This window comes from Solanum dulcamara, chromosome 7 (assembly GCF_947179165.1).
Source record: "Solanum dulcamara chromosome 7, daSolDulc1.2, whole genome shotgun sequence".
Classification (NCBI taxonomy): Eukaryota; Viridiplantae; Streptophyta; class Magnoliopsida; order Solanales; family Solanaceae; genus Solanum; species Solanum dulcamara.
This window is the reverse complement of record NC_077243.1, coordinates 78,247,791-78,260,087: the sequence shown is the minus strand read 5'-3', so window position 1 is coordinate 78,260,087 and position 12,297 is coordinate 78,247,791. Positions and strand designations below refer to the sequence as shown.

The 12,297-nt window shown below is 32.1% G+C and overlaps 2 protein-coding genes across 2 annotated transcripts; one reads left to right on the top strand and one right to left on the bottom strand.

Annotated features, from left to right (window-relative positions):
* The first annotated feature begins 1,696 nt into the window (after window positions 1–1,696).
* LOC129894316 (cystinosin homolog) lies at window positions 1,697–4,911 on the top strand. Its single transcript, XM_055969953.1, has 8 exons — window positions 1,697–1,903; window positions 2,002–2,134; window positions 3,122–3,211; window positions 3,425–3,549; window positions 3,814–3,856; window positions 4,063–4,180; window positions 4,308–4,357; window positions 4,467–4,911. The coding sequence occupies exons 1-8, from the start codon at window positions 1,785–1,787 to the stop codon at window positions 4,611–4,613; spliced, it is 825 nt and encodes a 274-aa protein (XP_055825928.1). The 5' UTR covers window positions 1,697–1,784; the 3' UTR covers window positions 4,614–4,911.
* Window positions 4,912–5,447: 536 nt separating this feature from the next.
* On the bottom strand, window positions 5,448–7,522 carry LOC129894317 (uncharacterized). The gene is made up of 2 exons (XM_055969954.1): window positions 7,161–7,522; window positions 5,448–5,674 (listed from the first exon to the last, which is right to left on the bottom strand). Exons 1-2 carry the CDS (start codon window positions 7,314–7,316, stop codon window positions 5,486–5,488), a joined length of 345 nt encoding a protein of 114 aa, XP_055825929.1. The 5' UTR covers window positions 7,317–7,522; the 3' UTR covers window positions 5,448–5,485.
* Window positions 7,523–12,297: the final 4,775 nt, after the last annotated feature.

Below are 12,297 nucleotides of genomic sequence, written 5' to 3'. Positions count from 1 at the left end.
GGGGAAATAAAAATGGGTTATTTTTATATTTTGATTTTTAAAATATATATTTTTAATTAATTAATTAGGATAAATTAATTTAAGATGTGTTAAAGAATTAATAAAATTAATGATGTGGTGCTGACATGGCAGTGATGTAGTGCTTACATGACAATGATGTGGCAGGTGAGAATGATTTTATGATCTCAGGGTGATATTTAATTCATTTCAAAATTGTTAAGAGGACATTTAAACACCCGTGTAGTTAAAGTACTAAAGTTATGCTGCCACGCTTGTTTTTTTTTTATGTATTATCCCTTTAACATAAGATGGTTAAATTATAGGTAAAATAAGTCGCCTTTGACAAGGAGTTTTAACATAAGATGGTAAATTATAGGAAAAATAAGTCGCCTTTGACAAGGACTTTTAACATATGATGGTTAAATTATAGGGAAAATTACACAAAATAGATTTAATTATGAAATTATTTATTTAAATTGGATCCAATCCAATTTTTTTTATTCTTAATAGAATCATGATCCAAACTATTTACCCTCTTACTCCACTTTCTCCCTTTTAATTTCGCTCATGACGTCATACTGACGTCAGTATCACTACTATAAAATAATCCTCTGTGATATTTCATTAGTATATTGATACCATATCGATATCATATAGGATTGAACTTGATTCTCTGTGATCTTTCGTCTGTATATTGATAACATATCGGTATCATATAGAATGGAGTTTTTTTTTTTAAAAAAAAAAAATAATTAAGAGAAAATTATTAAAATCACAATCTTATTTATTAAACTCTAAATTAGTAAATATATTCTTTGTGATACTCGTTCGGTATATTGATATCATATCGGTATCATATATGACTGAGTTTAATTATTTGTGATACTCCATCGGTATATTAAAGAAAATATATGATTTTCTAGACCTTAGTGAAGAGGTATGTGAAGTTGATTGTGGTGAGTATAAAGAGAACAAGAGGTAGGCCAAAGAAATTTCGGGGAGAGTTGATTAGACTAGATATTTATTCACATACAACTAACCTAAGGCATGACCCTAAATAGAAGGATATCGTGATCGAGGATTAGAGTGAAATGTTAGTAGGTTGAACATTGTCTAGTTTCCACTTTTAGTATTGTTATTATTATTATTCTGTTACTATTTTATTCTTCTATTTTAGTATTACATGTTGTTTTTTTTGCTTCAGTTATCCTATTTTTTTGGTTGCTGCTGCTCTCTTCTTTATTATTTTCAGCATGACTTTTTCTCTATTATATTTGCTTTACATACTTATTTTTGTTTTCCATATTTTTTTTAGTCGAGAATCTATCAAAATCAACCTCTATGCATACACACCATCTTCCTCAAACTCTATTAATAAAATTACACTGAATATATTATTACCGTAATTTAACTTAAAGTAAATATCAAATGCAGATATCTTTTAAAATCTTTTGTTCCCTATTAAATTTTGTGTCAAATCAAAAATATGAGATAAATTTGGAAAGCGTATTACATTATGAAATCTCTTATATTATTATATTACAGAGTTAAATACTTCTTTTTGTTATAAGTGATGGAATATGTGAATTGAGACACCATGCAAGGCTCAATTCATTACATCAAAAGTCACACTTTTGGGGCCCATTTTAAGGCCCAATATTCTTATTGGATTAAACATTCAGCAAAAATAATCAACTTTTTATTCCTTTTTACGTAAATAATGATTCAATGATCATTTTTTAATTTATTTTTTTGGGGATTTTGGGGAAAATCAAAGAGTAGTGATGGCATCTTGGAATTCAATTCCTCTGGAAGTTCTGTACAATACTTTGGGATGGATTGCGTTTTTCTCTTGGTCTATTAGCTTTTACCCTCAAGTAATCTTGAATTTCAGACGCAAAAGGTTCCATTTTTCTTTTGATTTTCTGTTTGTTTTCATCAAAGTTGGTATCTTTCTTGATTTTCCTGCTGACCCTTTTCGTTTTTTGTATTGAAATACAGTGTGGTGGGGTTGAATTTTGATTTCGTGGTGTTGAATTTGACTAAACACTCGTCTTATCTCATATATAATGCTTCCATGTTCTTTAGTTCTGTTGTTCAGAAGCAGTACCGTGAGAAATATGGTCTTAATGAGGTTAGAAATTGTTCTTGTTTTGCTGGTTTTATAGCTTATTACACTGCTTTTCTTTGACTCATGAGTGGATCTAGCCTTGTGGAAGCTGTATGCAGTCATATCTTTTGCTTTCTGCTCAAATATATACACACATATATATATATATATATATACACACATATACATATATATATATACACATATATATATACACACACATATATATATATACACACACACATATATATATGTGTGTGTGTGTGTGTGTGTGTGTGGAAAAAATATATTAAGATAGTGGATGCCCTGGTAATTTTTAGTTGATTTCGGGGTTAGGACAAACTCCGCTATGGATGGTTGAGTGATTGAGGCATATGAGTAGATTACAGATGGGATCTTAGTTACTAAAACACACTAGTGTAAGTTCATTTTAGTGGACAGATTTAACTTGTGCCTGTGCTTATAAGTTGTAGCTAGCTGTCCGGTGGATTGGTTCGAGTCAGGCAAGCTGATCAGACACAAAGGCAGATCTAGGAACCACAAAAAGCAAGAAAAAAGGAAGTTTCAAGTGGGAATTGATCGCTATTCTTTTGGGTATATGACTCAGCGTTCAACCAAGTGCACCATTCAACTTTTTTGTAGCATGGTGCCAGCAGATACTATTAGATCAATTCTAGGACATATGTAAATAAAATGTCTAATTTTGCTAAGAGACCATGGGTTCATGTGCATCGCAAATTGGGCCTAAATCCACCCCTAATCAGACACCATCACTTCCAAACAAAGAAAAAAATAAGAATTATGACAGCTGCTCTGAAAATTAAATACTTATTTTGGAAAGAAAAACAGCCTTTTCATAATTAACTGCTCTGAAAGTACTACTTTTGTCTAGTCTCCTTTTCTTAAGAACTATTAGTGTTTCATTTTGTTAACTTGATTGATATTTTGTGTAGGAAGCCTCCATGTAGTTGAGTGACTTTCTTGCTTATTCCCTTGATTATCTTACTGCAGATGATACCTGTCGCTGCCAATGATGTTGCTTTCTCAATCCATGCTGTTCTATTGACGGCTGTCACCCTGTTTCAGATTGCTATTTATGATGTAAGTGGACCATTCTTATTTTCTTTTTCAGTTCAAATTTTGTATGGATACGGAACTGGAAATGAGATGAACGCGTTCTAGTAAAGGTTGTTCCTGTTCTTTTTCTCAACATCTGAAAGATAGTTCATGGAAACCGTATATTATATTTGAAGCTGATTGAGACCCTGATAAATGCCTTCGTTCTCACTTTGGAGCTGATTGCTTTCTTTACAGCGTGGAAACCAGAAGGTCTCAAAGACTTCTGTTGGGATCGTGTGTGTTTCTTGGTTAACTGTTGCAGTTTGTGTGTTTATAGCTCTCCCCAGACATTCCTGGCTTTGGCTGATCTCCTGCTTCAAGTAAGAACTGTTCCTGAAGTCTATGACTGCATTTCTTCTTCTCTGTCTTTCTTCCAAGATAAATACTTTAACAAATAAGGCATCCATTTTGAGTGTTTATAAAAAGGGTAAGAAGTTTCTATAGTAATAGACGATTATCCGTAACTCACGTGCTTGATATCTTCTTCTTGATTTTCTTTCCAAAGGATAAGTGTTTATACCACTATATACATGATCGTGCATGTTCCAAGTGGCTGATGTTTTGTGTTTGAATCTGGATTGCAGCACATTACAGGTTGTCATGACAGTTATTAAGTACATTCCTCAGGTATTAACTGCATACATCCAAATTATTTGTTATCAAAGTACTTCTTCCTTCTGATCAATTGCGCTCTCTTTTTGGTTTACTCTTCTCTTTAAAATAATATAATTGTTTGATATGTCTAAAGTCCTTTTGTTTCGTTGATTCTTGCTTCTCTGTGTGAGTTCATTTGTACTTCCTGGATTAAATTCTTGCCTCTTTTAAATCTACAGGCTATTATGAACTTTCAGCGGAAGAGCACTATTGGATTTAGTATTGGCAACATTTTGCTTGACTTGCTTGGAGGTGTCACAAATTATGGCCAGATGGCAGTGCAATCCATAGATCAGAGTGAGTTTCTGTATTTCAATTATAGACTTCTTCAGATATAATTTGCAGTTTCTTGTTATTTTCTCGTGAAGTCTACAAGAAAAGTTGTATATGTGCTTAATAATATGTTTGAACTCCTTTTCTGCAGATTCATGGGTGAACTTTTATGGAAACATAGGCAAGACTTTATTGTCATTGGTACGAAATGTTACTTTCTATCCATCTATCTGTTTGCTGCATTCATCATGTCTATTGCTATTATACTTGATCTCTGACTACAATTTGGTTTGGTGAATAAATGTTGCAGGTGTCGATATTCTTTGACATTCTCTTCATTTTGCAACATTATGTGCTCTATCCTGCTTGGAATGTTGGGACTTCTCGAGATGTTGATGTGATAGGCAAGAAACCGTTGCTTAAAACTTCTGATCACGAAAACAAGGAAGATGTATAATGCATCATTCATTGGAAAATCTGTCTCTACTGTAAGATAGCAAATTTATATTTTGATTATGTACACAGTAATTCCATAGTAGATGAGCCTAAATGGAGCAACATGACAGTAAGGATTCACATATGGAAGCATAGATATTGTTGTTGTACAGTGTACACAATTATTCTGAAGTGAAGACAGATACATAATTAAAGAAAAGAAACTGCAGCTGGCAACTTTTCTATTTAATGAATTTGTAAATTGTAATCATGAAGAAACAAGGTTGTATGCCATGTCTGGCCCTGTGCTCTTTGGCTTCCTTTTTTTTTTATGCGGAATTTGCTGCTGGTAGATGAAAGATGGATTGATTGAAGTGATATGATATGGTGTTTGGATCATTGCAAACCGAGTTATGTTTCTTTTATACTGGTTTTTTCCGCGGTTAATTGGAAAGTATGTTCTGATGAATTGGTAAAACACTTGTGAAGAGTGTGGAGTATCATTCTTGATGAGCAATAGAGCAAATACTTACTGTTCCTCTATTTCCAAATACCTCCTTTTCTTTGAGCTCCATACCTCCCCCTAGCCCTTCAAGTACCTTGTATTACGAAAACGAATTCATGAAAGTTGTGTGTTATTATGGAAGTGTACATGTCTTGATTTCTTGAAAAGCTTAAAGTATTTGTGCTTAGAGATAGATAAATTATAAGGTTGTTAAAATTAATCTATTACATCACCCTAATGACTCATTGTTCCACTAAGACTATAGATAGAATGAATATCAAAATGCTGAAAACATCAAAAGAAACACCAACAATGTCCACTCTCGCCCTTCACCCAACAAACGTGCAACAATTCTAATAGCAACCTTTACCCCCATAGAAGCCTTAACATTAGGAAAAGAAAAACAACAAATTGGCGAGGTATAGGAAGTGGTATACATTACTACTGTTGTAAAGCTCAAGTGCCTTTCCAGCATAACCTTTCAACTTGTCAACATTCTTAGTAGAGCTCAAGTAGTTTGACATGGGGTAGATAGTCAACATCCAACACCCTCCAGGACAATCTGTGATATCAAATCCCTACAAATATACAACCAAACCAATAAGAGACAAATGTTGTATCCGAATATTCACCTATGTAACAATGAAAACAATTACAGAGCCTCCCTATATCAAGCAAGTATCCAAAAATATTGGCTAGTGGTACCACATAACAAAGTGTTTTGCTTTGTATGTGTTATCTCTTTGAATGTAGCCATTCAAAACCAACAAATAATTTTCTTAATTCCTTTTTTGGTTGAGTAAATTTCATGACCCTCTAACCCTATTTCCTTCATAACAGACAGAAATAACCAAAGGCATGCACTGAGTTAATTCTGCCCCATTGGTATGAAATGAGCATCATTAGTGCTAAACTAAGTAAACAAAGACTATAAGACGTGCACTGAATTGATTCTGCCATTGGTATGAAATGAGCATCATTAGTGCTAAACTAAGTAAACAAAGACTATAAGGCGTGCACTGAGTTAATTCTGTCCCATTGGTATGAAATCCGGGATCATTAGTGCTAAACTATGTAAACAAAGACTATAAGGCGTGCACTGAATTGATTCTGCCATTGGTATGAAATGAGCATCATTAGTGCTAAACTAAGTAAACAAAGACTATAAGGCATGCACTGAGTTAATTCTGCCCCATTGGTATGAAATGAGCATCATTAGTGCTAAACTAAGTAAACAAAGACTATAAGGCGTGCACTGAGTTGATTCTGCCATTGGTATGAAATGAGCATCATTAGTGCTAAACTAAGTAAACAAAGACTATAAGACGTGCACTGAGTTGATTCTGCCCCATTGGTATGAAATCCGAGATCATTAGTGCTAAACTAAGTAAACAAAGACTATGTACTACAATTCATCTCATGAAACTAACAAGCACACAGCAATAAATTAAATCCCTAGCTGATTTATGCAAAGTTATATTAAAAATAGCTAAAGCACAAACCATATTACAGAAGCTATTGAATATACACCCATACTTGGCTGAATTATAGAATACGCAAAGAAACACTTGATTACTAAGGTCTTTTGGTTTTAAAAAAGAAACATGAATTAAGCAACTCAGTCATACCCTCTCTGCTCAAACTCAACTACATTTTGTTTTCTTTTTCGATAAAAGTAAGATAGACTCAATTATATTCTATTTTCCAGTAAGTCATCTATAGTCTACAGAACAAAAAGAATATGCCTGAAACTTCAGAACCATATATGGGAGGCCTTAAATCCAAAATATCATCATGCCACATACAAGTATGCTACTATACAGGACCCTCAATAATGACCTGGAAGGGAAAACTATTTCCCAACCTAGATGGCAATGTCCTCGGCACATGTATGCCTACAATTATCTACTTATACTGTAATACTTAAACAAATCAATTTACAGAGACAAGCACTAATTGTCACATGAGCAAACTAAAAAATAGCTCTAAGTAGCCATGGTCCTATTTTGCATAGAGGTTGAAGCTATTAGCTGAGGAAAAGCTAAATGATAATTTCAAATTTACTTCACTCTCCTCTATCTGTTTCCAGTATCTCTCCCAGAGAGGTTTATCCATTTTCGCGTTGGGGTGCTCTGAGCAATAATCTTCTTCCGAATCGTAGTTACTATACGTCAGAATTATCGGACTGGTATCATCATCATCTTCATCGGAGGTATTCATTGTTCCGGCGGTGTTATCGATCTCCTATCTAATGCTTCTTTGGTGCCTGGGAATCCATATCAAACGGCACATCCTCATCCTCTGGCTGTGCCGGTAGGTGACACGATTCATGTCGATCGCCATGAATGAAAACCCTAAAATACCTCAAACTTGGGTCGACAAGAAAGGGCTTTTATATAATATCAATAAATAAAGGAGAAAACAAAGTGTGCCCTTTTGGGTGAAAAATAATTTAAAAAGAAAACATCAAATTAGATATGATCTTTTAGCCTAAACTATGGAAACTATTGTCTCTCGGAGTGGCAAAATTGGTTTAAAAAATACAAAGTAATACATCAATTTCATAGTGTTAAATAGTTAATTACATTATATTTTTATTTTTAAAAAAATTATAAAAATTTCTTAAATTTATTGAAATTTCGATACATATGTACTGTTTTTTGTGCTTTGATTATACTATTGTTTGGACGGTTTTCGTTATCTACTTATTTACTCTAATATTCTTGTCTGACCTTGTTCTATGTTTTTATTGAGCCGAGGGTCTTTCGGAAACAGCCGTCCTACATTGGTAGGAGTCAGGTCTGCGTACACTCTACCCTCCCCAGACCCCACGATGTGGGATTTCACTGGGTTGTTGTTGTTGTTGTTGTATTGAAATTTCGATACATCTCAAAACGCGTTGATACATCACATCTCTATTCTGGATACATTCTTCAATATTTCGATACATCACATCTTAATTTCGAATACATTACTCACGTACGTTCCGATACATCGCGTAAAGTGATATATCCTACATTTTGATATATTGCGTAAAATGACTCATAAAGTGATGTATTTGAGAATAGAATAGAATGAATTTTTTAAATATTTTTAAATAATAGAGAATTTTAGAGAATATAATAAAATAAATTATGTATTTATCCAATTGAATTAAGTTTGAACACTTTATTCATATGTTCATAAAAAGTGAAAAATTCAACAATAAGTAATTGCCGAAATATTATTGGTTAAGCAAAAAAAAAACCTTCTTCCTTTTTCATCACTAATAAGTATTTGTCAAGAAAAATATTATATATATATATATATATATATATATATATATATATATATATATATATATATATATATATATAATCATGGTTCCTTACGTCGACAGGGTATTTGTCGTGAATATCTGAACTGATTGTTTGCTGTTTAAGAATTCTTGTTTAGGCAATTCATTTAAATTAGCTTTTGCACTTTAAATGTCAACTATGTCCTTTCAATACAAATATCGGTTTATTTTAATTATTATAGAAAAATTCTTATTCTCAATTTTTTCATCACTATTTGTTTTTTGAGAAATCATAGTAACTATAATGTGTTATGGCATTAAAAAAGATATTTATGATACTAGTAAGAAATATTCACAGGCCCAGTAATGTATACAACTATGGGTGTTCGTGCTTCGATTTGAATTGATTATTAATTAAAATCAAAACTAAATTAATTTAGTCAGTTTTTAGAATCAATTCAAACCAAATCAGGAAAATAATCATCGGTTTAATTATTGTTGATTTGGTTTGATTTTTTTTATTTTTTTTGGTTTGAAAGTAATACGTTCTTTGAGGGTATACACATCTCGATAGACACAAATATCTAGTACATGAACAATCCATAGAGAGGCTACCGTGGATTCAATTAAGTTATACTAGAGTTATTATCACACGAATAAAGTGATTTAATTAAGCAATGTTAAAGTCATTATAAACAAAAGATCAAATCGTTATAACAAAAAAATTATAAAAAGAAAAGAGATAGTGTGATTATCTGATGTGAGGTAGGATAAGTAAAGACTAAAGTAATGAATTTTGATGGACTTAGACTTAGGATTTTAATAGGAAAAATTACTTGGGTGAGTACTTTTTAATAAATAATTACTGATTTTAGCGATACTTTTTATTTATTATCATATATAGCACTACATAACAATACTATGATAAATCTGTTATGTATTAAAAATAAATTATGCATGCAATAAAAATGTATTATAAGTAGTTTAAAATGTATTATGGTTGTTTGGTAAGAAATCAACACAATATATTATAAGTGTATTAAAGTGTGTGATAAATGTATTATCTATGAATAAAACTTGTACGATATTTTATTTTATAAATTATTCTCTGTAATATGTATTAAAACTATATTATAAATAAATTATAAGTGTCCAATAAAAAAAAGTTATTGCTATAGATGATAAATATTTTCTTAATATAACATATTTATGTAAGTTTCCCAATTTAATAGTTAGGCAAAAATTTAAGTGTTGAGCTTGAGAAAATGGTAAAGTTAAGGACTTAAGTTAATTAAAATTTAATAAAATATAATATTATTCATGAATAATATATAAATAATTATAAATTTATATATATAATTTCTCAGTTCGATTTGGTTATTTTTACATTTTTTTAAAGTATAACCAAAACCAAATCAAATCGTATTTGTTTTCAAAATTTAAAACCAAACTTAACCAAATCAAACTAAATATCAATTTTTAATCACAGAGTTCATACATGCATGCATGTTTATATATATATATATATATATATATATATATATAGGTAGGACTTAGGACGCAGTAATTGTATGTTTAAAGTTATTAATAGCCTTTTAATCACAGATGTATTTAATCCTTTTAGCTTCAACTGATTTCAGAAAAAAACTATGATCATGAGACCATTAGTGCATACTTTTCATTTCATAATCATTAAGGCTTACATCACTTTAAAAACAGAAAATTCATTAAGACAGTTAGAAGACCTTCTTTTGAATGTAAATGAAACCTCTAGAGGTTAATAACATCAAGTAAGCTTACTGCCTAATACTTATAATAATAATACTACTTAATATATAGGCCTCATTACCTATAAACTAATCTATAATAGGGTAAGATAGTCTAGAGAGAGCACTACATGCAATTTTGGCAAATCCCTTGTAACCCCAATTCTTTCCCCAACTATTCTTAACCAAATAGAAGTCTACTCCATTTTCTGTGCCAAATCCAACTATTAGCATGTCATGCAGTGGCACTTTTGCATCTTCTTATTCCATTAATTTCTTCCCAGTCTCAAGTTCTTCCTTAGTTGGACCCATGTATATTCCCTGTTCAGTAAAAGGGTACCTAGTTTCTACAGCTATTCCATGTTTTTTTGGCAAATGTGTATGCCTTGTTATAGGAACAAGGATAGCATTGGTTCTCCCTCAACTTTGCAAACCAGTAAGGTTTCTCATAATAAGTGTACATACAATCAACAGCAAGTTGTTGTTTTGATAGTATGATTAATTCTTTTTTTATTTTCAAATACGCAACTGTAATGGCTTCAGTTGAACAGAAGGCCCAACAACAACCTACAAAGGAAGAAAGATCATTTGCCATTAATTTCTAAGATAAATGCAAACTTTAAAGTGAAAAGAAAGATTAATTAAGACATACAACAATGCCCTTGATCGTCCATCCCCAAAAGGAATTTTTTACCAACCCAAGTGAACTTAATCTGAAATATACAAAAAATTAAGGTGAGTTGTTTACCTTCACTGAGTGAATATGGGTTTGAGGAAGAAATTAAGGTGAAAAGGGATGTTGTGTGTATATACATAATATATCGTGGTCCCCTATGCTATACTGTTGATGGCAGTGGAGGCATAAAATCATCAGTTTTGGAGTAGTACGGACGGAGGGGTTTGGCAGATAACATACAACAACAACAACCCAGTGAAATCCTACAACGTGAGATCTGGGGAGGGTAAAGTGTACGTAGACCTTACTTCTACCAAGATAGGACGGCTGTTTCCGAAAGACTCTCGGCTCAATAAAAACATAAAAAGAGGTCAGATAAGGCTAAGAAGTTCAAAGAGATATGGAAAAACAAATAACGAAAGCGACACAGACAAAATAGAGTAATCAAAGTACATATAGTATAGAGAGTAATAGATAATAACAGAAATCAGAGCAGAAGAAATTATAGTGCGCTAATGCGCCTACTAATAAGGAAGAATAACGGGAATGTGGGTCCTCCACACCCTCCTATCTAAGTTCATGTCCTCGGTAAGCTGTAACTGCGTCATGTCCTGTCTAATCACATCTCCCCAATATTTCTTCGGCCTACCCCTACTTCTTCTGAAATTATCCATGACCAACCTCTCACACCTCCGCACTGGGGCATCTGTGTCTCTCCTCTTCACATGCTCAAACCATCTCAGTCGTATTTTCCGCATCTTGTCTTCCACCGAGGTCACTCCTACCTTGTCCCGAATAGCCTCATTTCTAATCTTGTCGCTCCTGATATGCCACACATCCATCTCAGCATTCTCATCTCGGCAACTTTCATCTTTTGAATGTGGGAGACCTTAACTGGCCAACACTCTGCCCTAGATAACATATATATATATATATATATATATATTCATTCCATAAGAGTACCTTTTTAAAAAATATATTATCGTCTTTTAGCTCTGGTGCAACAGGCTTTCCGAACACGCTAAAAATTCGTGCTCCCCCGACTGAAACACTTATTGGAGCTTCTTTGTCAATCACTTCCGTATTTTACTTTATTTATAAAAAAATATATATATGAAGCGTAATTTATACTCATAAGTTCTAAGAGCTATTAAAAATATTCATAAATTTGACACGAATTATCATTTTTATAATGAACTACATAATATATTACCCAAAAATTATAACATGCTATTTTAATAAAACTACTAATAATACGATTACCAACTATATATTACCTATTTGTCAAATTATAATTAATTATGAAGATTCATCGAGACAAAATAAATAAATAAATATTAAAAATAATAATAACTAGTTATTTTTTAATATAATCATCTTGTATTCTACTAACAATTTCTTTAATAACCAACATAGGTTGTGGTACAGTGGTTGAACTGCTTCATCCTTAATCAGTGGTCTCGGGTTCTACCCCTGGTATGA